The sequence below is a fragment of the Alexandromys fortis genome, unplaced genomic scaffold (assembly GCF_014885135.2).
Source record: "Alexandromys fortis isolate MF-2015 unplaced genomic scaffold, M_Fortis_MF-2015_v1.1 scaffold_130, whole genome shotgun sequence".
Classification (NCBI taxonomy): Eukaryota; Metazoa; Chordata; class Mammalia; order Rodentia; family Cricetidae; genus Alexandromys; species Alexandromys fortis.
The window spans coordinates 3,623,327-3,650,839 of NW_026068016.1; the positions used below are offsets into that span (position 1 = coordinate 3,623,327).

The window sequence follows — 27,513 nt, forward strand, 5'->3', positions numbered from 1 at the left end:
TTTCGGGCTAATTCACTGTCTTGTCATTTCCTCTGTGTGCTTGAAGCTAAGTGCTTGTTATAAATGCAGACAGATGCTAGAGGTACCCAGAGATGCGCTAGAAGCTTGAGAATTGAGAGACACTTGAAAAAAGAGTAACATATGAATATAGGGGGAGAAGAAAGAAAGGTATTGTATGTAGGGGCACAGTATGAGCCGCAGAGTGTGCTGGGAGTTTTGAGGCCCACACCTAGTCAGCAGAGATCATAATGCCGGTGTGAGCCATAGGATGCGATCCAGCCTAGTGGGAGACTGGATTCCAGGCTGGTTGATTCCCGATAACATGCAGACAGTGAAGAGTTTGGAAGTTTGGGGCCTTGTAGTCATGAAGAGTATGTTTTAAGGAATTTAATATAATAAATTGCAGAATAGATTGGAAGACAAAAGACAGGCTGGGTCTAAGACAGTAGGAATTCAGCCCAAAAGTAGTGAGCAGAGCAAAGTCACTGAAAAGCTGGAAGTAACTTTGTGAGTTGAGTCAGGATCTCTGGGAAAGTGAGAAACTCTGAATAACATGGAAAGTTCTTTTTCCTTTTTCTTTTTTTAAAAAGTTTTTTCGAGGCAGGGTTTCCCTATGTATTTCTGGCTGTCCTGGAACTTGCTCTTGTAGACCAGGCTGGCCTTGAACTCACAGAGATCTGCCTGTCTCTGTCTCCCAAGTGCTGGGATTAAAGACGTGCACCACCACTACCTGGCAGAAATTCTTCTTTTTATAAAATAAAGAGCTGGGCTGTGGAGGCAGAGGCAGGTGAATCTCTTTGATTTTGAGGCCAGTCTGGTCCACAGAGTGGGTTCTAGGATAGCCAGGTCTACACTGAGAAGCCCTGTCTTGAAAAACAAACAAACAACAAAAACAAAAAAGCAAAGGACAGAAATCAATAGCAAATAGAAATTAGGAAACAAGTTTGATGAGGGTGGATTTTATTATTTTTGGTTCTGTCAAACTTAGGTCTTCATGTATACCGTGCATGTGTTCTGCCACTGAACTAAATCCCAGTTCCTGGGTTATTGAATTTTTTTAAAGATTGATTTATTTTTTAATATTTCATATGTCTGGTGTTTTGCCTGCATGCATGTCAGTACACCGTGTGCATGCAGTGCCTGAGGGGGTCTGAAGAGGGCATTGGATGCTCTATATCTGATCCCTTGGAACTGGAGTTACAGATAGTTGTGAGTAGCCATGTAAGTGCTAGGAACTGAACCTGGGTCCTCTGGGAGAACAGTACACACTCTTAACCAACGAGCCATCTTTCCAGCTCCAATGTCAAAAGTTTTATTTAACTACTTTTCTAAAGTAGTTAATAGAAATCACATCATAATTTTTATATTTATTATTTTCAAGACGGAGTTTCTCTGTGTAGCCTTGGCTGTCCTGGAACTCACTCTGTAGACGAGACTGGCCTCAAACTCCAGTAGATCCACCTGTCTCTGCTTCCTTGAGTGCTGGAATTAAAAGCATGTGCCACTACTACTTGGCTATTTCATAATTTTTGTAAAAAACCATCTGAAAACTAATGGCTTAGAGCAATTAATATCATAATTGTTAGGTCTAGTAATGGTTACTGGATTTTCTAATAAAGTTGAAATACTAAGTAATGGTTAATTGCCTAATAATGTAGGAAACTCAGTTTCTGAATTTCCAAAATTCCTGAAATAATCAGTAGTTGTTTTAAGTTTTGTGGTTATAGATTTATAGCGAGGTGGGACTTGTTCTGGCCCGACATGCTCTGGTGTGCTGGGTGGTATTCCCAATCTCAAATCGCATGTCCACGCTAAGGTGCAGAGTCCCATGGGGTTGCTGCATGGCTCTTGCCGGCATTTAGTGAACAGTTTGTTTCCAAGTGTAACATATAATTCTTTATGTTTCTTGAAATTTATATTCTTATCTGCCCCTTTAGAAAATATAATTTATCTTCACTCTGTCTAAAGCAAAAAAGCAGTTAGAAATTAAGATCATAGCTGCACAAGACGTTGACATCACCAAGTGCTTTGACCAAGCCCTCCGCCATCTCGCATGGGGATCCAGCGTCCATGAGGTGTGAAGTCTGAAGGGTTCTCAATGGATGTTTCACCATTTCATTGGTTTCACAGTTAAACAAATCTCAGTTTCAACTAGGCCGTCTTCCTTTGCGGATGTTCAGGGAAATGACAGGTTTATCTGCAGCTGCTATCTCTACAGGTTTCTGACCTGGCTCAAGTCCTAGAGTTTGATCTGAGAACTGAACCTCATTCTGTCCCTGGGCCTGTCGCTTTGTTAACGTGTGGGCCTCCGAACTAACATCTGGTGGAACTGTGTGAAGAATGTGTTGGTTGTAGTTGTTGGGAGAGGGCTGGGTGATTGTCGTAATTTCTGCTGGTAGACTTTCTGAAAGAAAAATCAAGTCCGCTCCTTTTGTTGGAAAGAGATTTCATGTTATCTGTGTTTGCAGGCTTTCTGGCTCACATGCTGGAGGAATCCTTGCTGCGGGGGTGTTTTCATTTTCTCGCCTAACATGGCAGTGGTCCATTGCAGCTGAGGTTTTCAGCTTAAACAATCTGTTTGTGGGGCTGCTCATGGCGCTTACTGTGCGTTTTGAGGAGGCAGCCGCCGCAAAGGAGAGATCAAAGGTAAGCTATTTTGATCAAAGTGAAATCAGTTTTGTTTCAATTTTTAGACAGAAATGTATTTCTTTTTAACTTTGGTTTGGCCCACATTTTCTATTCTGATTCCTATTAGGGTAATCTGGGCAGGTGGAGAGACTGTCCTCAGACCTTTTGTTAGAAATGGAACTTCCCCCCTCAGGAGTTCAGAAAGTTTTGGAGAACGGGTATTATAAAATATCTAGCGAGTCCTGAGGGAAGAATGGGTTTGGTTCATACGTGTGTGTGTGTGTGTGTGTGTGTGTGTGTGTGTGTGTGTGTACACGCATGCATGTTGTGAGACCAACCTGCAGGTGGACCACCTTAAGTAATGTACTATGATAGTACGCTGATTCTTCGCTAGTCACATGGAAGAACACAGTTATAAATTATTGTTACCCAGAAGAACATCAGATGTGAAAACCAGGTCGTTCAGAGAGGACCAGCTCCACAGTCATCTACAGTGTGAATGAGCCTTGTCTTCTAAGCACTTAATCCTACACCTTGCGGGGTTGCATCGTCCCAGCTCAGGCCACCTTGTTGTTAGAGTTCAGAAACAAAAGATACCGTGCTTTTTCTGTGGTTCCTGTAAATCCCCAATGCTGTTAGAGTGTTTGGTTTAAAACAACCTTCTCTTCTGATTGTGCTAACGAAAAACATGTGCTATATACATGCCATCTCCTTGCTAAGGGGTGTAAGCAGGCTTTCTTGGATTCAGCTATGAGACCATGGTAGCAAACTTAACTCCAAATATAAAGAAAAGTAGGAATTTCTAACCAAAGATCTGGCAGGGAATCAGTGAAAGATATGGATAGAGGAGAATTTGGGCCAAACCAAGTTCGCAAGATTCTTGGGAGGGAGCAGGCCCCGATGAGATGTGGAGTGTGATGGGTGTGTAAGTGGGGTGTTCAAGATCTGTGCTGCAAGTGGACGGTGGAGAAGAGCTAGAAGGGGCCTGCCTGCAGTGTGCCCAAGGATAGGGTCCTTATCAGTTATGAAACAACTGCATGTTCCGTAACAACGAAAAGCCCCTCTGAGAGAAGCAGAGTTCTAAATAAAGTTTTATTTATTGAACAGGAGAAGAAGTAAAGCAGAATTACTGAGCGTTGGTGACAGACTTCAGCTAGGAATTACATAGTATCCCGTCATTGTGGGGGCTCCCAGGAGTCAGTGTGAAGGTGGTCTTCGGGTCAGAACAGGGTTTTGGGAGAATGGAGAGAAATCACCCAGCACACTGCTGACCAGCAGTGGTGACTATTGACGAGACGCTCTGCGTCTCGGGGCTTGCTTGGCTCTCGTTGCCTGGCATGCAGAAGCTTTGCAGGTGCATGAGGACTTTTACTGCTGTGTTTGAGTTCTAGGGGATGTTCTGACTAGTGTTTCTTTTCTCGTTCTCAGATAGCAGTTATTGGTGCTTTCTCCTGTGGCCTTAGCTTGTGTAACCAGCACACAATCGTACTCTATGTTTTATGCATAATACCCTGGATTCTCTTCCGACTTCTGAAAGAGAAGGTAGGTTTTTTTCTTTGATTACAAAAATTAAAATTCATACTATTTCATATAGGTTCAATTCAGCATTTGTGTTATCTGAAAAATTAGGGCTTTAATGTTTCTTGAGTTTTTTGTAACGCATAAATGACCTGGGGCTTTAACGGTATTGACTTTAAAAAGGATTTACACAATTATGCAATATTGATTGTGGTGGCATCTGGCCGACTTCATGATTTTCCTCATGATTCTTGACAGCACCTCAGTGAGGAGAAACAGAAGGGACTGAGAGCAGCAATATCAAGGTTCCTAAATGGTTTTCTTGCACGCACGTCCTAAAATTCCAGGCGGTCAAGCACCGGCGCTTCATTCTTCGAGTGGTGTCTGTGCTGCCCGCTTGCTCCAGGTGCTGGAGCTGAAGACAGACAGCAGCGTTGCTGACGTGAACTCACTGAAGTCAGAAGTGATAGTCTGTCTCCTCAGAGCCCGCAGAATTCCTCCTTATAATTGAAAACTGCTCATTCCCCTTTTATCTTTCTCTGAAGGAAAACATTGTTGTTAATTAACATGGCGGAGAGAACAATGCAGACTTTTCTTTGTTAGACGCTGGGAGATCCAGGCAGGAGAAGGCAGGGAGTGAGTCCATCGTGGCCTGTGGGCAGGAAGGCAAATGTCCTGAGTTCTCTCTGAGCTCCTCCAGAACCGCGGCCATTCTAAAGCAGTGCTGGGCGCTCACTGTACTTGTTGTTTCTCTGTCAACAAACTCAGTGACATTTACCTCGCATTATGTGTTAATTATACCAACTACAATTGGAATTATAATGGAGAACACATAAAGCATATAATAAAATTATTAGGAAATAAGAAAATAAGTATACTAAAGCTTTAAATAATTGTATTTACTATACTTCAGCACATCTTGCTAACAAAGCAAAAGAGGGTACTGTGGAGATTATAAAATTCTTATTATGTGATTATAAAAAGGAAACAATAGTGGCCAAAAGCAACTTTCTCTTAGAATTTAGTCCGGTGACGTCAGTCATACAAGTCCTCACATGGGGGATGCTGAACAGCTTAACCAGCACTTTTTAGACTGTTCTTTATTGATGTTTGGCTCTTTAACCCAAGGTTTCCATGCTAACAGTGTTGTTTAATAGCGTATACAGAAGCTCTTTGTGTAAGTCTTGGATAATAGATGAAGACATGTCTAGATGTGGTGGTACATGACTGTAACCCCAGCATGCAGGAGTCACAAGCAGAAGGTCTGAGAGTTTGAGACCTAGCTAGGCTACACAGGGAGTTTAAAGGCAGCCAGGTTTATATCTCATAATATATGAATTTAAGGCAAACAGTTAACATTAAAGACTATAATTCAATAACGGGTTTTCTATGGGATTAAACTGAGGCAGCACATCTGCTTTTCCTGAATCAGTGGGGACCTGGAGGGGTGGGCAGGCAGCCCTGCCTGCTCTAGTTTCAGACTTCTGACCTCAGCAGAGTAGGTTTATTTTATGGGAAGCACCTGCCGGTTGATTGGAGACAATCCATATAAGTTGGGTAAAGTGTTTAGGACTCAAGGTTAACACTGTGGAGCCTGGGCTAAGGACTATTGCTCTGTCCTGGGGTAGGCTACTGATGGATTTGGGCAATGTGACTCTTCAACATGGCTCTTTCATTTCCATTAACTAGCAGAAAGGGAAGTCAAGGGATCCTGGGTAGTAATTTGTGTGTGCTTGTGTGTGTTTCTACAGGTTTACATAGGTATATGTATATGTGTGCATTTATACTGAAACCCAATCCCACACCGAACCATTCTGTTTGCGAAGGGAGAAGTCCCTGTCAGGTGATCACAGTGTACAGCCAGGACAGGGAAGCTCTGCCCATCCATCTGTGACAACCCTCATGGAGTTGTCCCTGCCTATTTCTTATACAAAAGGAAAACAATATAATAACTGGTTTTTTGCAATTCTAAATTCAACTTTATAATGCGCAGTGCCTCCAAAACTGTAAACATCCATTTGCCCAGCCCCACTTTTAAGAAGAGCAGCTGCCTGCTGTCAGATGAGACCGTTCTACTGTTCTCGTGCCGTGACTTTTGTGCGTCTCGTTTCTGCTGGAGAAATCACAAATGAGATCAGTACTAGAAGAAAACGCTTCCTTTTCAATTAAGAATATTTGTATTAAAATGCAAAGAGACGTCGGCTGCTTATTCTACAGTATCTGTCAGTTGAGTCCTGGCTCTTATATTCATTCCCACAGATAAATTTCTCATTTTATAAGGGAAAAAGGTGGAAGTTTCCAATTCCAATGTTTATAAGAGATCCCCTTCCCAGTTATTAAAGCAAACAAGGCTTGAATGTTTCTAGAATGCCGGAATTCATATTGTTTGGACTTAATCTTTATAATTGTTTTCATACTGTTTTGTTTTAGACATGCACAGGTGAGGGTTCCTCCGGTGGAGCACGTGAAACAACATGGGTTACATGGAACAGCAAATTCCTTTCGTGTTCCGTTAAACATAGGGGAGAGAAATGGGGATAAAAGCTAGCTTTGTCTACACCAAACACTTCCGTGAAATGTCCAAAGCTCTGGAAAGAATTACGTCATCACTGTGTAATGAAGTTTACAGTTAAAGCCACTTCTGATGATGAAGATGAATTAGCATAAGATAGTATTGGGGCCAAATAGCATGCAGTCACTTCCAAGTGGTTCATCTCAACAGTGTCATGCTGCATGGCATGGTTTAAATGTAAAAGATGCGGCACACTTGATACTTAGTCTTCGCTAATGCTCCACTCTGGTTTTGCCACGAAAAGGAATCGAGGCTGATGCAATTTTCTAGTAATCCTCAGTAATCAGAAGGTTTAGCATAGTGTTCTGTAGCGACTTAATATAAATCGAGAGATCAGCTTTAAGCAAACACAGTTGACGCATTTCCTGATGTGGTTTTGACGTTCAGGACGAATGGACTGAAATAAACATGCCCCACTGTGTGCTTCTGTGCAGGAGCTGGCCATTAGCTCTCTGTTGAGGCTGGCTCTGGCCTTCTCTGCCGGCCTACTGCCCTATGTCTACCTGCCTGTGTCATCCTACCTCAATCGCGCCCGCTGGACCTGGGGGGACCAGACGACACTGCGGGGCTTCCTGACACATTTCCTCCGGGAGGAATATGGAACATTCAGTCTGGTAAGCTCACGTTTAAAGCCCACCCAGGAAACAAGTGGCGCAGCTGTGTTTGGTCTGCACCTTGACTGAAAGAGCAGTGCATAGGATTGTTAGTCCCTTGGAATGTGGCTCTTCACCTGTGCTGCTCACCTGTGCTGTTCACCTATGCTGCTCACCTGTGCTGTTCACCTGTGCTGTTCACCTGTGCTGCTCACCTGTGCTGCTCACCTGTGCTACTCACCTATGCTGTTCACTGTGGTGACAGTCCCCCTGACACATGCTCTCTTTAGTTTTTAACTCTATGAGTCAGTGTCTTACTCCATAGCATAGGCTCGCTTCCAGCTTACGATCTCCGTGCCGCCACTTCTGGTGCTGAAGTTATCAATGTGTACCACCTTGGATTTAGCCTTTCCTTTTCATTTATTTATACTTCTATTTTTTAAAATTTGGGGGCCTTTTTTATGTGCATGGGAGTTTTGCCTTAATGTATATCTGTCCACCATGTGTGTTTACTGCCCACGGAGACCAGAAGAGGATGCTGGATCTCCTGGCTCCAGAGTTGCACGTGAACCACCATGTGGAAGCTGGGAATCTTAAACAATGAGCCATTTTCTCCAGCCCCAAGATGTTCTTTTCTTGATGAATAGAATTCATGTTACTGCTTAGTGTTAAATGGAAAAGCAGTCTGTAAGATTCACTAGAGGAAGGTAAGTTTCCAAAGTTAGAGTTCAACAGGCCTGCTTTCCCTGAGGCATGGAGGGAAAAGTCAGTGTAATTTCAATAGGATACAGGAAAGGGGAAATGAAGATATATTTTAATATAGACAGTGGTGTTAGGGTTTCCTCAGATGCTCCTATCCTGTGTTTTGTTTAAGAAAGTAAATTTCAGAAGACTACCATTGACAAACTTCTAAATCTCTCAGAAGTTGACATTACTGTTCAAGGCCACATACAAGAGTAGGGAAGCTTTTTCTGAATGGTGGGAGAGCGGCCAGGCAAGATGGCAAAGGAGGTCACAAGTTCCAGGCCAGCTGTCTGTCATGAGACTTCTGAATCAACAAGTAAACACATATGAAGTGGGTAGTAGTAATTCAGGAAGGAGGGACCTGCAAGAGTTTGTGGGGTTCCTGACTGTACCTATGAGGTTTTGTTTCTTTGTCTCTTTTTCATTTGTTTGCTTTTAAAGAGAGATGCCTGTTTGGGTGGAAACTTCACTCAGCCCCTGGCTCCATATATCCAAAGAGTCTGGAATGTTTGGGTGGAAGTTCCATCCCAAGCCCCCTCCCCTGGGAGTTGCCTCAGTCCAGACTCCACCTCCGAGAAAGCCCAACGATGCCACCCCCTCTAGCCCCAGAGATGCTCAAGACCACTCCCACAGGTTATTTAAACTGCCCCCCAGAGAACAAACACGTGATTTTCCAGTCTTCCTTCCCTGGCTCCTCTCTAGGGGGCTGGAAGGCCACACAGAAGTATTGGTATCCATTACCTGGGCTTTTTCTAATTCCATTTGATTTGGTCTGATTTGGATTATTGCATTGTCAGAGAGTTTTAACAGGGTGCAAAAACTTTTCATCTGCTCAGTGGTTAAGAACACTGCCTGCTCTTCCAAAGGTCCTGAGTTCAATTCCCAGCAACCACATGGTGGCTCACAACCATCTGTAATGAGATCTGGTGCTCTCTTGAGGAAGAGACCTGGCCAGTCACCCTCATCAACTTAGACCATGAAACCCAATATGGACAAGTTCAACAGAACTGCCATATACCGGCTGCCCATGCATGCTTCAGCATTGCCAGGGCATAAATTTCAAAAAAAAAAAAATTTTTTTTTTTTGGTTTTTCGAGACAGGGTTTCTCTGTGGCTTTGGAGCCTGTCCTGGAACTAGCTCTGTAGACCAGGCTGGTCTCGAACTCACAGAGATCCACCTGTCTCTGCCTCCATTTTAAAATTCTCCCTGTGTAGCCCAGGCTGTCCTAGAACTCCCAGTGCTGGGTTTAAAGCCTCATAACAAGCTAGGTTTTGTTTCCTGAATGGTTAACCTGAAGATTTATTTCTTTATCCTTTAAGTATGCATTTTGTGTGTGTGTGTGTGTGTTTGTGTGTGTGTGTGTGTACATATATATGATATCTAGGAAATACTTCATTATAGAAGAGATTAATAAAGAATAATTGTTCATTACTACTTGATATAGAGAGTTGGTTTAATCTGTAAAATGTAGATTGAAGCTAGCAAGCTGGCCCAGCAGATGAGGGAGTTTGCTGCCAATCCTGTTGATCTGAGTTCAACCCCTAGAACCCACATCCACATGATTGACTCCCATCGGTTGTCCTCTGATGTCCACACACAGGCCATTGTGTAATACGTGTGCACAGACGCGTGATAGATGTATACAAAAAGCATTTTGTTTTTTAGCGGCGGACGCTTCATTTGAATTCAGATCTTCTGCTTGTTCCGAGTTGACTTTTTAAGAAGTGTAGGTTGAGGGTACTCTCGGATTTAAGATTAGTATCATCACACAGTGCTGAGAACTGGGGCTGTCAGGCCCTCATTACAGCCCTAAGAGCAGGAAGACTGCCGCAGACATGTAAGAGTGAGGTCTCTGCCTGACGGCGTTCCTTCCGCAACAGCTGAACTGAGTTCTAGCCAGTTCTAAAGTTTCCTAAGGTGCCCAAGATTAGTTTTCACTGGTTCTGAACTTCAGCGAAGCTTCAAAGACTGAGTAAGGAAAAACATTGGGTTGTATATTTAAAATATGAAGCTCTTAAATCAAGAACATTAAAAATGCAGTCATTTTTAATGACAAAGAAACTTTGGTTTAATGCTTGTACAAATGAACGTTTCTGTTTTTTAGGCCAAATCTGAAATAGGATCCAGTATGTCTACAATATTACTGTGAGTATGGTTTTAAAACTATCTTAAGTGAATTTTCTGTTATCTATTTGGGGAGGTTTCTTATTCGTTCCTTTCTTTATTAAGAAGTATGTCCAAGAAGTAGTTTTCACCTCCACGATTTATAGCTGTGTATGCCCCCTGCATTGCCAAGTGCTTCAGCTTTTCACTAGGAGGGCTCAAGGCGAGCGGTCAGCACAGCAGTGTGTGAGGCCAGTGGGAGACTGGCCAGGGCTGAGGACCACATGTCCCACCTGCGTGCAAGATGCCCGTATGGGGTTGGGCTGACAGTGACTTCCTCTTCCCTGTGGCTTTCCTGTTACCTGTCTCTTAGGGTCATTTGGAAAGTTGCATTCATCATGATTTGAATACTTTTTCTTATTATTTTGGCTTGAATTCTCCTCATTTAATCCTTTAGAGCTGAATATATATATATATATATATATATATATAGTCTCTTATAACTTCCTTTTGGCTGTCATAAGCTGTATTTTTGACTTTCCTATTTTAACATCTAACCTTATTAGAGGCAGCTTAAGCAAATATATGTCATATGTATTAACCAATGGTTTTCTTTGAAGAATGGATTAATGTTTGCTTTAAAACCTACAGAGATTAAAGCTCTTGAAAACTATCCATGTCAACTTTAAAAATTATCAATACCAATTATAATTCTTCAAATATGAAATTTTAGAATACAAGTTTTTTTATAACATTGATGTGATTTTTTTTTTAGTTTCTGCTTTGGAACACTCTGGACTGTGTAAAAGAAAAATCTATATCTGTCTGTCTGTCTATCATCCATCTGTCTGTCAATCCATCCGTCGGTCTGTCTTAAACAAGGACTAGCTTTATAGCCCAAGCTAGCCTGTAACAAGAAATCCTCCTGCCTCAGCTAGAATAAAGTATATGTGCCCCCCATTGTCTGTGATTCTCAACAGATTCCTCTCTCCCTTTATTTTTTAGAGTTAGGGTCTTAGTATGTAACTCAAGCTGGCCCCTGAACTCACAGTCCTCCTGTCTCAGTCTCCAAAGTGCTGGTTAACTACAATACTTAATAGTTTTCCTTTGTTTTTAATTTTTTTCACTATTCCAAAATAGGATATATAATCATAGAAATTTTTGGAATACAAGTAAACAAAAAACAAGAAAATTAAAATGACGTTTAATTTCTTTTTTAATTGATTTTTATTGAGCTGTACATTTTTCTCTGCTCCCTTCCCTGCCTCTCCCCTTCCCTTCAACCTTCTCTCATGGTCCCCATGCTCCCAATTTACTCAGGAGATCTTGTCTTTTTCTGCTTCCCATGTAGATTAGATCCATGTATATGACCTTTAATTTCAACATGCAAGGATAATAACTATTACCGGTATGTTAATATTTTATCTATATTTTTGCTGTCGTTTATAATTTGTTTTTTAAAGTGGATTCATAAGAAACATATACTTTTGTTACTCTATTTTCAGTTCAGAGCAGATCTTGAAAATATTTCTGTGCTATCATTAGTTTTCTCTCAACTGAATTGTAGTATTTCTTTGAATGTTTGACACAGCTTATACAGTACTTTCTTACGGAGAGGTAGAGAAGGGGGAGAAGGGGGGAAGGTGAGAAGGAGCCTATTTCCTCTTTAGACAGATGACCAGTGCCTCTGAGCCAGCTCAAGTAGACTCCTTGCTCCTCTCAGCCTTCCCAGGATTGCTGCTGTGTTTGACCTCGGTTCTCATATGAACTCCAGTGAAGTCTGAAGCACATATGCAGCTTATACAAGTCACACATAATAGGTTCCTCCTTCGGACTTACTAAAGACGAGCTGTGAGACGTCCTATGCAGAACATAGACTGCTCAGAAAATGAGTGGTCACACCCATACCCTGAGCCAATCACCATGCGTGCTGGAGACAGTTCTCACACTGAGGGAATAATTCCTGGAGTGAGCTGTGTCGGGTGGATAGGTTGTTAAAAAGGAGAGGAATAATCAACTATAAGAGCGGCCTTCACAGTGATGGAACCTCGTCATAGACCCTTCTCCAGTCAAGCAAATTTAACTCTTTACCCATGAATACCTGTAAATTGCAATCCTGTACAGGAAATTACTGAACCTAACCTAACTGACATTGTTTAGAGTTTACATTTAAGCAACAGATGTCTAAGAATTCATTTTGAATCTGACTTTATTTCTTTTGAAGAAATGGGCCTCACGCCAGAATCCATTTTTCAAGTGTATTTATAAATGAGTGGGGGTAGATTTTCATAGTACATGTGTCTCCATGAGAAAATACTCATTATATGGCTTCCATAATTATGGCTTGACATTTTATCAAGTAGGGAGAATAACATCGCCTTAGTTTGTAGACGTGTTTCTTGGTATAGAGATTAAATAGTGTGGCAGGTTTAGGACTCCCATAGCACTTGAAAGTGCTCATTAGTTAATGGAAGGATTTAGCACAGTTATACAAAATAAGATGAACACTTTTCTCTGAGATTCTTAACCACTTTCCAAAACAAATAATGTGGAAAATGAGGAAGCTGCTTAAGGAAGAAGATAACCCAGAAAGAATGGCAGAATCCCTCCTCTTGGCCTTTTTCCCTTTTATAATTAAATCTTCAGAGTTTTATTTGAATGGTTAAGTCACCAGTGGCTGTGTCTGTACTAGCAAGAGAAACTCTGACGTTCCCTTCAAAATCACTCTCTTCTGAGCCATTCTGAAGATCCTATGCTCTAAACTACTTTCAATCCTAAATTCTATGTGCTGAAAACCAAATACTGCAATCAGAAAATGTCTTAGAACTGGTTGACTTTTTCAGTGATACTTCTCAACCCCTTTCAAAATTTGAAGGAAGAAAAAATAATTTTAAAATATGACCACAGGAGCCGGGCGGTGGTGGCGCACGCCTTCAATCCTAGCACTCGGGAGGCAGAGGCAGGTGGATCTCTGTGAGTTCGAGGCCAGCCTGGTCTACAAGAGCTAGTTCCAGGACAGGAACCAAAAAGCTACAGAGAAACCCTGTCTTGAAAATCAAAAAAAAAAAAAAAAAAAAAAAAGACCACAGTCCTTACAGTGTCTGTTTGTATTATTGATAAAATAATTTTGTTTGAAATTTACTGAACTTCTTTTATGCCAACAATAAAGTACTTTGTTTTCTGGCTTTTTGTTTTTCAGTTCACAAATAATAAATATGAAGACCGAACTTTCATTCAACATCCAAGCTCTTGCAGTTTGGGCAAATATATGTTTAACTAGAAAGTGAGTAATGTTCCCTTTGCTCCTGTGCGTCCCATGTTCTCATGTTGAACCTGTGTCTTATGTGTTACTGTAAAGCGCTACCAGTATTGTCTTACATTTAGAGTAACGCCTAACCATTTCTACCTTCGTTTCTACTGCTGAGAAGGGAAGCCATGACCACAGTAACTCTTATAAAGGAGAGCATTTAGTTGGGGTAGCTTAGGTTTCAGAGGTTTTTCCATTGTCACCATGCTGGAACATGACATGCAGACAGACATGGTGCTGGAGGAATAGCTGAGAGTTCTATGTCTTGATCCGAGGGCAGCAGGAATCTGTGCCCACACTGGGCATAGCTTGAGCATAGGCGATCTCAAAGCCCAGCCCCACAGTGAACACCCACTGTGGCAAAGCCACGCCTCCTACCAGTGCCTCTCCCTTTCCCGATCGTTTTCTTTCAACCACCACAATTTCTGTTATGGCAAATGTCTTGTTTCTTGATGTCTTTTTTTATCTTATGATTACAAAGAAGTGACTTGAAAGATTGACCAGTTGATCATCTCAAACCTTGGATTGGTCCTTTACTCTGCCTGTAGCTAATTTTTATTATTGACTTGCAAAGGAACCCAACAACTATCTAATTTCTCCACTCATTTAAAAAAAGAAAAGGCCTTCTTGTCAGGCATGGTGGTGGATGACTGTAAGCCCAACAGAACCTGAGGCAGAGCCGCCATGAGCTGAGGCCAGGTTATATACTAAAACTGTTTATTTTTATTTATTTACTTCCTGTTCTGTTGGATGTATTAGTTTGTAAATACACATATATCTATAGTTCTATTTGCTTAATCATTAACATTATAAAATAATGTTAACATTTTCCCATAATAAAAAAAACAGATTTTTTTAATGTTTATATAATATATTCTACCATGTCATCATGGGAAAATTAATTTATGTCTCTTTTGTGTTGCTGAGGATTGAACCCAGGCATAGCAAGTCCACCACTGGCCTGAACTGTAGCTGAAGATGTACTGGGAAATTAGATGTTCTCCTGTTTGAGGGTCATTACAACTTTTCCACTGTTGTAAGCATTCAAGGATTAATGTTGGTTTGCATTTCCGGTTATTGCTTGAAGATGTCTGTCTGGATGCCAGAGTGCTGGGTTAGGGCTGGGTTAGGGGCTGGTAGAGACAGTGCTGGGTTAGGGCTGGATTAGGGGCTGGTAGAGATAGTGCTGGGTTAGGGCTGGGTTAGGGCTGGGTTAGGGGCTGGTAGAGATAGTGCTGGGTTAGGGGCTGGTAGAGATTACCAGATTGCCTTCTCCTGGATTCCACTCTGCCGTGTCACTGCTGGAGTCTCACTTTGAAATCTGCCATTTTAAACCTTCATTTTTAAGCCCGAGCCCTTTTATTTTACATACGCTGATGACTTCCCAGTTTGACAACATCGCTGGCTTTGTTATGAGCTCCTCTCTGCGGCTACACCAGTGCAGGTTACCTCGGCCGCCATATGGAATCGCGTTTGCTATTGTCTGACATCAGCTGTTCCACAGAGATTTTGAAAATTTTACTTTATCTTCTTAAAAATAGGAAGTTTTAAAGCTACAGATACTGCCCTATACTTTAAAGCTATGTATATTATTGATAGTCATACATTTAGGTAACTTTGAACACTTTGTTTTTGTAGGAGCAGACGGCAGTCTTCATTAGTGTGGCTTTTCACGGGAATGCTTTGCATTTATTCGTTATTCTTTGCTTGGAGAGCAAATTTAGATATTTCAAAACCACTTTTCATGGGTGTGGTAAGTTTTACTTTGACAGACCTTTTAAAAGATCCTTTCCTTAAATAGATCTCTTTGTGAAGATTGTATAAATTAGCCATTCGTGAACTTTGTCAAAGAACAAACTGTCTAAGAAATAGTAAATATAGAATGTATACACATAACCCCAGCACGGGGAGGCTGAGGCAGGCGGATCAGGAGACCAAGGCCAGTGTTTGTTACATAGTGAGTTCGAGAACATCCTGAGAGCCGCCTGAGCTCCTGGCTCAAACAAGCAAGCAAGCAAATGCAGCGTTGATTTAACAGAGTAGTTAAATAGGAGAAATAAACCCCAGATAGACATACTGTGTGTATGTTCATTATCCCTAATGGATGAGGCTCTACTTGACCCTCCGGGTTTGCGCCGAGTGAGAGAGACGATAAGCTGCTGGAAGCTGAAGCTGGTGGGTGACCTTTATGGCTGAGGCTGCTGGGGCTGGAGAATGTAGCTTCCTCGTGCTGCCTTCCAGAGCAGACAGTCCTAGCCACCACTCACAGCCATGCTACACACCATGGGCCCTACTGAGTGAGCCTCCGGGAGAGCCACCGTGGTGGGAGAGTCTCCGTGGGCCAGCGCTTCCTGGCAGTGGTGGGAGAGTCTCCGTGGGCCAGCGTCCTTGGCGGTGGTGGGAGAGTCACCGTGGGCCAGCGTCCTTGGCGGTGGCTCACTTGCAGTAGGAACAGAGAGGAAGAGAGAAGGCTGTGTTGTTCAGTGGACGCCGCCACTTCTCTTCTCAGCCAGTCCCTTCATCCTGCAGAAGGACATCAGGGAGGTGTGTAGGGAGAGGAAGTATTTCTCCCTGGAGTAAAGCCAAGCATTGCTCTATCTTCTCCTCCTACATATTGCTGGGGCCAAGAGGCAGCCTGTAGCTCTGAGGGAATGTGTGGGCACATGCCAGACTAGGAGGGAGGAAACACTGGAAAATTGGAAAATAAAACTGGGCTAGAGAAGTGAATTAACAAGACCTAATGGTGTGAGCAGCTAAGTATAAATGATAAGTGTTTTTTAAAGTGTGTAAGTTCTGACTGCTCACATAAACCTGTCTGTGTGTCTCCTTCCCAGGTGGAGCGATTCTGGATGCAGAGCAACGCGGTGGTGGCAGTTCTCGCTGGCCTCGGATTAGCCACCCTGGTGTCCGAGGCTCACCGCGTGCTGAACTGCCATGGGACTCGGTATCTGGAGTGGCTGTCTGCAGCTCTCTTTGTGGCTTATCAGATATACTCAAATTACAGGTAACAGCGTATAGTTATTTTCCTGAAAAGTAGCACTTAGCACTAGAGACATCTGCCTGTGTAGCGTCTAGGACTCTGAAAACAGCGCATGCCGTGCCCGGTTGTGAGGTGCGACATTTGTCACGCTCTGCCCGTGCTGTGGTGGGAGCCGTGCACGCAGATTCAAGAACTACATTGAAGAATCTAGATATGTTACATTTCATAATTAAAATACCCTGAGATGGAAGATTTGGGTTCTTGTGTATCTCTTTATGTTGCAAACTTCTCATCTTTTGAGCAATGCCAGCCGCTTTCTAATTAAGTGTGTAGTGGAATATTCATTTTAAAGTTAAATTCTGAAAGTTGACTATCACAGACCATAAGTATTACAGAGTTTTTCAAAATTTGTAAATAACCTTCCATTGAAATTCTCCGAGTAAACGAGAAGTTGCTAATGTACTGGATGGCGGTTCACTTCTTCCCGGCAGTATTGTCACACAAGTAGAAGCGCAAGCCTTTAAATGATCTGTTAGAGCAATTTGACTAGTATCATTTTAAAAGATTAAAGTTTCTCTTGCAGCTTAACTTTTTAAAATTAATTATTGCTGGGCATGGTGGCACATGCTTTTAATCCCAGTTCTTGGGAGGCAGGAGCAGAAGGATCTCTGTGAGTTCAAGGACAACCTGTTCTACATAGAGTTCCAGGACAGCCAGGGCTACACAGTTAAATTCTTTAGGTCAGCATACAGGAATGGGCTTCACTGAGCATCTTCAGGCTGTGCACCATTGCACTTTAGCCTCAAGTTCCCATTCCCCACTGCTCCCCCCACCCCACTTAGGAGGTTCTCCTTTCTGTTAGTCTATTCTCACCTTCCTTAAGAAGTACTCCTTAGCTGGGGGTGGTGGCACACACCTTTAATCCCAGCACCCAGGGAGGCAGAGGCAGGCAGATCTCTGTGAGTTCGAGGCCAGCCTGGTCTACAAGAGCTAGTTCCAGGACAGGTACCAAAACTACACAGGAAAACCCTATCTCAGAAAAAAAGAGAAAAGAATACCCCATGACCCCATTTCTATTTTTGTGACTTACAAACACATACACACATATGCACACATAAGTTCTTGTGTTTATACACATGTATACGTATACATTTACATAGATACACATACGTAATACATACACACATGCATACGTACATACATACACATGTAATTTTAATCTTGGATCCACGTATGAGAGAAAGCTACAGTGCTTGTCTTCATGAGTGTGACTGTTCAGTTATCATAGTAACTTACAGTTGCATCATTCTCTTGGAAATGTCGTGATTTGATTTTTATTGTTGTATAAAATCCCTGTGTATATGATATACCATATTTTGATTATCCGCCTACATGTTGATGATTTAGGCTGTTCCATTTCCTGATGAGTGTGCACAGTGCAACCTCAGACACGAATGTGTAAGCGTGTCTAAAGCGTAGTATAGCTGAGTAATACAGTTCTATTCTTGGATTTTTAGGAACTTGCATGCTTATTTCTTTTGTGGCTGCACAAGCTAACTTTTCAGACAGTGAACAAGGATTCCTCTTCCCTCGCATCCTTGCCGTCTGTTGTTTGTTTTCCTGGTGACAATTCTGGCTGGAGTGAGAGGGGCATCTAAGCAGCTGGAATTTGCATTTCCCTCGGGACTAAGGACGATAGGCCCCTTTTCAAGTGTTTATTGGTCATTTGTATTTCTTCTTTTGAACACAGCACATTCAATTTATTCACCCGTTTATTGATTGCAGTTCTTGTTTATCTCATGTATTAATCCCCAGCCCAGTGTGTAGTTGGTGAAGATTGTTTTCCAGTTCTGACTATTGTTCCCTTGGCTGTGCAAAAGCTTCTTAATTTCATGTAATTCCACTCGTCACCTCTTGGGATTACTTCCTGTGCTAATGGATCTTGTTCAGAAAATCCTTGCCTATGCCTATATTGTGAAGTCTGAAGTCCCACACAAAGGGCTTTGATACATCTTGATTTTGTGTGTGTAGGATAAGAAATATGGATCTAGTTTCATTCTTCTAACACAGACATCTAACTTTTGCAGCATCTTTGTTAAGCAAGCTATCTTTTTTTTCAAATTTGTTATTGATGGCTTTGTCAAAGTTTGGTGGCTGTAACAGTGTGGATTTATTTCTGGATCTTCTTTCTGTCCTGCTGGTCTACCTGTCTGTTTTTGTTCCAGTACCATGTTTTGTTTTGACTGTGGCTCGGTAATATAGTATGAGACCAATATTGTGGCGGGATCAACACTCTTCTTTCTGCCTAGGATTGCTTTGATTATTCAGGATCCTTGTGCTTCTGTGTGGATTTTAGTGCTTTTATCTAATTTAGTGAAGAAAGACATTGGGTTTTGCTAGGGATTATGCAGAATCAAGTAGCTTTAGATACTATGGCCATTTTTATTATGTTTGTTCTGCCTAATCATGAGCATGAGAGATTGTTCTGTCTTCTAAAACCTCCTTGAAGCTTGTCCGTATCTTTAAGTTTTTACTCTGGTGGTCTCTTCCTTCTTAATTAGGTTTATTCCTGGATATTTTTTAAATGATGTGATTGGGAATTTTTTTTCCCGCTGATTTCTTTCTCAGCAAGTTCAGTATTGGCATTTAGAGCTGGTAGTGTTTATATTCTGATTTTGTATCCTGAGACTTTGCTGAACGTGTTTATCAGTTCTACATTTTCTTTTAAATAAAGAATCATGTTGTCTGCAAATAGGGATAAATTGACTTCTTCCTTCCTATTTGTGTGCCTTTTATATGTTACTACTATTTTATTGCTCTAGCTAGGACTTCAAGAATCATTGAATAAGACTGGCGAGGAGTGAGTGAGAGCCCTTGTTTTGTAGATGTCAGAGGAAATTCTCTCAATTTTGCCCCACTTAGTATACCATCGCCTATAGGCTTGCCATATATAGCCATTATGTTGGTACTTTCCTTCAATTCTTAATGACTTCATGGCTTTTATTATGGAAGAATGTTGAACATTGATGAAGGCTTTTTGTACATCAATTAAGATGCACAATACATGCTAAGATTATTATTAAGATGATCATACAATTTCTGTCCCTGTCTCTGTACTGAATTATACTTACTGATTTGCATGTGTTGAAACAGTCTTACATCTCTAGGGTTCAAACAATTCAGCCATGGTAACACGATTTTCTTAATGTGTTCTTGAATTCAGTTTCTAAGAATTTAAAAGATTTATGATTTTACTTTCAATTTTGTGTATATGGGGCGATATCTGCATGTGAGCATAAGTGCCCACAGACACCAGAGACATTGGATCACCCTGGAGCTAGAGCTGTAGGGCTTTGTGAGTGTAGCACCTTGTGGGTGCTAGCCACCAGACCAGGGTCCTTTGCAAGAGCAGTGTGTGCTCTTTACTAAGCCAGTTTCCACAAGCTTATTGGGAATGTTTGCATCCTTGATCACCAGGGAAATCGCTCTATAGCTTCTTTTGCTGTCCTTATCTGGTTTTAGTTTGGTAACACTCACTCCTTTTCTGTCTTACAAAACAGTTTAAGGAACATTGGGTGTTAAAGATTTGGTAGAATTTCCCCCAACGAATTCATATGGAGAGGGCTTTTTGTTGTTGTTGTTTTGCTTTTTCCTTTCTTTTTTTTCCCCTTCCTTCCTTCCTTCCTTCCTTCCTTCCTTCCTTCCTTTCTTTCTTTCTTTCTTTCTTTCTTTCTTTCGTTTGTTCTTGACAGGTTTACTCTGTGTAGCTTTGGAGCCTGTCCTGGAATTCACTCTGTAGACCACACTGACCTCTAACTCCCAGAGATCTGTCTGCCTGTCTCCCGAGTGCTGGGATTAAAGGCGTGCACCACCACGACCCGGCAACAGAACTTTTCTTGATAGTAGGATTTTTATTACTGTTTCAATCTCAGCAATTTTTATGGACATATTTAAGTTTATGTTGGTAGGCCATATGGGCTTAAGAATTTTATCTATTTCATCTAAATTTTCTAATTTTTTTAAAATAAGTTTTCCAAGTATTCTGGGTTTAGTTGGGATCTGTGGTAATTTTCTCTTTTCAGTTCTGATTACATTAATTTCAACGAGCCAGTCCCCCACCCGTTGGTAGGTTTGCCTAGGGCTGAGTCAGTCGTTTTATAAAGGTTCTGATGATCGTGCTGTCGTTTTCATTTGATTTTAGGAGCTCCTTCATTTCCACCCTGACTTCTTAAATGACCCACTGTTCATTTAAAGAGCATAATGTTCAGTTTCCCTGTATTTGTGGCTTCTTTAATTTTTCTTGTATTGATTTCTAGTTTTCTTATACTGTGATCTGGTAGAGGGTTTTTGTTATTTTGTATTGGGTAAGTCTTGATTTATGGTCTAGATTGTGAGAAGGTTCCATGAGCTGCTGAGAGGAACATGTATTCTGTGTTTTGTTGCTATGTATCTATCTGTTAAGTCCATTTGGTCTGTGATGTAGTTTAACTGTGACGTTTCTCGCTGGGTTTTACTTTGGATGATTATCTAGTGGTGACAGAAGGATGTTGAAATCATTTTCTGTCATTGTCTCCAGACTTTTATTTCCATTAATGCTTGTTTCTGAACTTGTGACTCCCCAACATTTGATGCCTGTGTGTTTACAGTTGTTTCGTTTTCTTGATGGGTTTCTCTCTATTAACCATCAGCAGCCTTCCTCATCTCTTCCGAGTCATTCGGGTTTGAAGTCCACTTCACTGAACATCAGGATAGCCATGCTAGCTTTCTCCTTTTTCTTTTGTTGCCTTCATCCATTGGCCCTCTCGGTGGGCGCCTTTACCAGTGTGTCTTTCTTCTGTCACTGTGGCCTCGGCAAATCTGCTGGTGATGTTTTCCACCCTGTTTTTTACCTGATCCATTGAGTTTTTCTCTTCCAACATTCCTATTTGTTTTCCTTCCCTGTCTAACAAATCTGTTTTCTTGCTGATTTTTTCTTCCATGTTGCTTATTTTCTTATCCTTTTTGTGTACTGTTTTTTCTGGGCTGCTAACTTTTCTCTCTAGGTTTGGGTTAAAGTCTTCTGTTTGTTGGTTTCTTCTTTTAGATCATCATTGTTACCAGAAAGCTTTTGAAATCTACCTGGCATTTCACCTGTCTGACTGTAAGTTCACTGGTGGAGGAATTGGGATCCCTGTGAGGTCGTATTGTTTGATGTTCACGTTCCCTGCATCTCTGCAGTGAATTCTTACAGCGATTGGTTTGGCTATGTCTTCTGGATTTTGGCAGGCATCTGTCTTGTAGAGAAGCCTACTCTCGAAGACTCAGTCCTCAGTGCCATTCAGTGAGGAGGAAACACACTGCTATAGCAGCAGCAGCAGCAAACCATACAGAATACATAAATCCACGGAAAACCACTAAGTCCACTACAGCATTGCCAGTGACCTCAGACCTGAACATGACCACACTGTGGAAAATGGACAGCAAAGTAAAAAACTATCTAGAATAAGTGTGGACATAGTAAAGGAAGGAAATCAAGAAGAGAGAAAAAGGTGGGGGCAAGATTAAATAAAAGAAAGGAGAAAAAAGTGTAGGGAAGAAGAGAAGGAAGTAACAATGGCAGAGCTTCCTCAGTACTGAAGAGACTCAGACCAAAATCAGACAAATGTGAGAAAGGATGAAAATAAAAACATAAGAGAATGTTTTTATTTTGTTTTGTATTTTTTTTTTTTGAGACATGATTTCTTTGTATAGTCCTGGCTGTCCTGGAACTAGCTCTTGTAGACCAGGCTGGCCTCAGACTCACAGAGATCCACCTGCTTCTGCCTCCTGAGTGCTGGGATTAAAGGCGTGTGCACAACCACCGCCAGCTGAGAATATTTTAAAAGCTAATAATGTAAACAAAGGGAGGGAGAGATAGAGGAGATAAAAAGCAAAAAATGTATTGCCCCCCAATGGAAAATATACGTAACAAAATTAGATGGGTGTGTAAAGGGTAATAGCAAATAAAACCATTTATTTTTAAATCCTTTCTTTAAAAAGATTTAATTGTATTTTAGTTATTTTGAGCTGGGAGGAGATATGTGCATGCAACAGCCTAAATGTGGGGGTTAGAGGACACCCTGAAGGGCGTGGTTCTCCTCCCCCATCAGATCTTAGGGCACTCGGGGTCAGACTCAGGTCACCAGGTTTGGTAGTAAATCCTTTACCCTCTGAGCCATCTTGCCAGCCCATTAAAAATATTTGAAAATTCTTGAAATACAGTAAAAATTCTGCTAAGTGTAGGGAAAAAAAGAGAAGAACCTTGTGGTGGGGGAATAAGGTGTGTTACAGCAGCTTCTTTTGGGGTCCCTGAGAATTGGAGACTTCCACTTATACACGGGACAGGACCATTTGAACTTGTTGACTCCTGTGTGTGTTTATGCTGTGAAGGAGTCAGTATTGAACAAGCGTCCAGTGTCCTCCAGAGCGGTCCTCACAGCAGCCATTTGCCTTCTTTGTGTATTAGGGCCCTCTGCTGGCCACACTTGGCTTTGCAGTCTGTGTGCTGGGAAGATGCCTCACCCTGAGACTGAGATGGTGCTCCCAGTGTCTTGGCAGTGTGGGATGCAGGAACAGCACTGACATGAGCACAGAGGAGGGCCTGCCTTCCTCATTTCACAGCCTTCTGCCTGAGTCCCTGCTGGAGGGCACAGCGGTGGACACCCCTGGAACTCAGAGTTAACTCCAGATCTTGGCCTCCCTGACACCTCAGGCTTGGGACTGTCAAACCCCAGCGTAATTCTGTTGATGGGCTCTACCTCTGACACACATGCTCTCTCCCTCTCCTCCCCTCTCCCCACTCCTCACCATTTCCCAGACTGAAACCCAGCTTCCTGCCATTTCCCCTTCCTTTGTCAGCGGCTGTCCATCCCTCCTCTTCTCCACAGCTTCCTCTCTCACCTTCTCCAATGCAGAGGCTGTGGCAGGTCACATTAAGCCTTCTGTGACCTGTGAACGTTTCAGGGTAGCTCAGATTTTAAGAATGGCTTCTTTGTGGCCATGCCCAGCCTCTGCCCTCTGAGTCATACAATATGACAAAATGGGGCTTTTTTTTTTTCGGCTAACCAGTTCGCTGGGGGGGAATTACTGTTTTATCAAACCCCACACCTGGATTTGAGGCTCCTGAGAGGCAGGCTGCCCCTGATCCCATCCCACATCAGGGCGCAGAGTGACCAGAAATGTCCCGCTAGCTTCTGTGTGCTCTGCATTGTGTGCTGTGCATCATTGTGTGCTGTGCATCATTGTGAGCTGTGCATCTTTGCTTCTGCCCTTTCCTAGCGCTTTGCTGCTTTCTTTGAAGGCTTCCAGAGCTCTTCCTCTGCTTCTGTCTTTGGGATAAAGGCTGGGTTTTGTTTTTGTTTTTGTTTTATTCTGAACCTTCCCTTCACTGTCTTTCATAGAGGCAGCCTTTAGGGTGCCATCTTACGCAGAACCTTACAACTTCACTTTATAATCCCAGACTGGAAGCTGCATAAGGAAGCCTTCATCCCCATCACCTTGTGAGATGGGCTATTCATCCCATCATTGGTCCCAAGAAGTATCTAAGCTTTATCCAGCCCAATCTCAGTCTTTCTGTCCATCTCCTGACTCAGGTCTTTGAGGGATGTCCAGCCTCAACACCAGTGATGTGCACAGACTGAGCAGTTTCTCTGCTTTTTCTTCTATTTGTCCTCAGAGAATGGAGTAAATAGCAACTTTCCTGGTGACAAAATGTGAGCTGTCACTAGCAAAGCAAAGGCTCCTCCTCTCAGGAAGCAGTCATCGATTGCTGTTGGATTGCAAGGACGGGGCAATGCTCTGTTCTAGAAGAGCGCCTTTGACTTGTGATGCCAACCTAGTGATCCACTTAGCACCTCCTCGGCCCAGAACGCAGATGGAAGGAGAATGGCATGGCTTGCTGTTTGTTTTGATACGTTTTGGTGCTTTTTCCTTTCACAGCTTTTTCTCCTTTCATGCATTGCTCTCTGAACTCATTCACCTTTGCTTTGATGTTAGAAAGCCTTTCTTGAGAAGGAGCTGTGCTGCCTAGTTAGCTTGTGTAGATAACAGCTGGAGCTATGGCAGCTCAGCAGGCACAGTCACTTCCTTCTCCATGTTCTCATCCCCAGTGGCCTGACCACCAAGTGTTGTATTATGGGGCAGTGGGCTACTTTCCTGGCACCTGGCCACCCGCACGGCTAGCTTTACCCAAAATGATTACACAGAAACTGTATTCTTTTAAACACTGCCTGGCCCATTAGTTTCCGCCTCTTAACCCATTTCTAATAATCTATGTAGCACCATGAGGTGCGCTTACCAGGAAAGATCTTAACCTGCATCTGTCTGGAGTGGGAGAACCATGGCGACTCCCTGACCTTCCTGACTCAGCTTCTTTCTCCCAGCATTCTGTTCTGTTTACTTCACCCACCTAAGGGTTGGCCTATCAAATGGGTCTAGACAGTTTCTTTATTAATAAGAAATCACTCCCACATCAACCAAGGAAAGGCCACCTCAGGAAGCCTTAAGGGGGAGAAGGTGGTGGGAAGCCTCAGCAAGACACAAGTCACACAGGTGCCATATCAGCTCTTGTCAGAAATAGCAGACTTCTGCTTGCTTTTCTGACTGGTTTTTTTTTTTTTTTTTTTTTTGGAGGAAATGGAATTAAGATGAAATACCTTAATTCTACGTAGTCAAAAACTACTTTGGTAACTGGAATTGGGTTACTTGGGGTGGAGAATTACACCGAGACAGACTGTTTGCTTTATATGGACATGATTATCAACTGGTGGAAGTAATGCAGTGGGCTTTCCTTTCTCCTCTAGTTTCTCTTAGCACCTCTCTAAACAAGCTGAGATGGGGCTGGGCATGGTCGCTCATGCCTTTACTCAGAAAGCAGAGGCAGGCAGATCTCCGAATTTGAGGCCAGCCTGGTCTGCAAATCTAATTACAGAACAGCCAGGGCTACCCAGAGAAGCCCTGTCTCAAATAAAATAAAAATCTGAGCTGGTGAGCTGTTCTCCCAGTGGTGTGCCTTCCCAGAGAGCAGTGTGGGGTACCCTGGAGCACTCCGTGTGGATGCGAGAGAGGGAGGGGAGGAAAGTGTGGCCAAGAAAGCCGGCCTGTTACAGTTGTGGAAATGTGCTACTGTTTTAATATGCTGAAAAATCTTTTTATTTAGCATTTGTGACCAAAGAACCAATAATGTGATCGATCAGTTTGCACGAAATCTCCTGGACTCCATGCCTCGTGATGCAATCATCTTACTCAGGGGAGACTTGCCAGGGAATTCTCTCCGTTACTTGCATTACTGTGAGGGGTTGAGGCCGGATGTTTCCCTAGTGGATCAAGAAGTAAGTATAAGAAAAACATCCTCGGCATATAGCAACCTTTAAACACATCACTCATGTGTGTGCCTGTGACTTGAGCCCAAGACTTTGAAACCAGTCTGGACAAATGGTATAATTCATCCAATAAACAGACAGATAAGCTCTTTTTAAAATTATGATTGGGTAAACTTTTCGTAATCATTTTTGGTGGGTTTTCTATGGGGAAAAGAAATATTTTTTTTTTTTTTTTTGCTTTTGACAGAGTCTCACAGTGTAGACCAAGGTGGCCTGGAATTCCCTGTCCTCCTGCATTGACCTCACAAGTGCTGGAATTACCAATGTATACCACCGTCTGTAATCATCCTTAGAATGAGGATATCATAGTCCTGTGTAGTAGGAGCTGAAATAACAACACACAAATTGTATTCTTATAAACACTGCCTAGCCCATTATATCTAACCTCTTCTTGGCTAACTCTCATATTTTGCTTAACCCATTTCTAATAATCTGTGTAGCACCACGAGGTGGTGTCTTACCGGGAAAGATTCAGCATGTCTGACCTGGCGGCTGGATCCATGGCATCTGTCCCAGAGAGGAGAGGCATGGCGATTGCCTAACTTCTCTTCTTCCCAGCATTCTGTTCTGTCTACTCCACCCACCAAAGAGCTGGCCTATGAAAATGGCCAAGGCAGTTTCTTTATTAACCAATGAAATCAGCAGATAAACAAATGACCTTCCCACATTAGTCCTGTGTATTTGGGGCTCATTTATAACTTGTTTCTTCCTCATTTAAGCTGTTTATCAATATGCTTCACTCCACAGTCAAATGACAGCCTAGGTTTTTATGTTTAGCCAGTTCACCAAGCAAATAACATTGTACATTGGCCTTATGAAAATTAAATTAATTGATATAAAAAATGTGGGCAAGTAAACATTTCATTTAAATTGGAAATTATTAATTATAACATAGCTATAGAATTTTTATGTACACTATTGATCCTATGACAGAAACGTGTTAGGAGGAGCTTGTAAGAATGGTGATGTCTGACCAGAGTAGATGATGGTTCACCTTTTAAGACCTCTACCAACTGCTCTTCCAGAGGGTCCAGGCTGGATTCCCAGCATCCGTCAACTCACAGCATCTGTAACTCCAGGTCCATAGAATCCAGTACCTGCTTTTGGCTTCTTTGGGCACCAGGCATGTACGTGGTACAGACATATATGCAGGCAAAATACACATGCACATAAAATTGAGTTGTTTTTTTTTAAAAAAAGAAGAAAGTGATTACTTTTTAAAAACTACTATTAAAACAGTTTTCCTGGACTGGGAGTATAGCTGAGTTGGCAGGACTTGCCTAGCTCACACACAGAGAGTTTATTGTAATCGGGAGTGTGTTTGTAAAAAAGGAGGAGGAGGAGAAAGAAGAAGAAGAAGAAGAAGAAGAAGAAGAGGAGGAGGAGGAGGAGGAGGAGGAGGAGGAGGAAGAGGAAGAGGAGAAGGGAGGAGGAGGAGGACAAGAAGAAGAGGAGGAAGAAGAAGAAGCAGAAGAAGAAGAAGAAGGAGGAGGAGGAGGAGGAGGAGGAAGAAGAAGAAGAGAAGAAGAGGAGAAGGGAGGAGGAAGAGGAGGAGAAGAAGAAGAAGAGGAGGAGGATGAAGAGGAGGAGGAGGAAGAAGAGGAAGAAGATAGTAGCTATTCATGGGTCAGCAATGGCATCTGATAGAATTATAGTAAGGTTATTATGA

The 27,513-nt window shown here is 42.3% G+C and overlaps 1 protein-coding gene across 1 annotated transcript in view; it reads left to right on the top strand.

Moving 5' to 3' along the window:
- Positions 1–27,513, top strand: part of Tmem260 (transmembrane protein 260) — a 62,719-nt gene that overhangs the window by 22,284 nt on the left and 12,922 nt on the right. The window contains exons 4-11 of the mRNA XM_050162395.1: positions 2,469–2,646; positions 4,057–4,170; positions 7,153–7,332; positions 10,161–10,201; positions 13,359–13,442; positions 15,105–15,219; positions 16,301–16,470; positions 25,622–25,793. Coding sequence (XP_050018352.1) covers positions 2,469–2,646; positions 4,057–4,170; positions 7,153–7,332; positions 10,161–10,201; positions 13,359–13,442; positions 15,105–15,219; positions 16,301–16,470; positions 25,622–25,793 — 1,054 coding nt within the window. The remainder of the gene's footprint in view (positions 1–2,468; positions 2,647–4,056; positions 4,171–7,152; positions 7,333–10,160; positions 10,202–13,358; positions 13,443–15,104; positions 15,220–16,300; positions 16,471–25,621; positions 25,794–27,513) is intronic.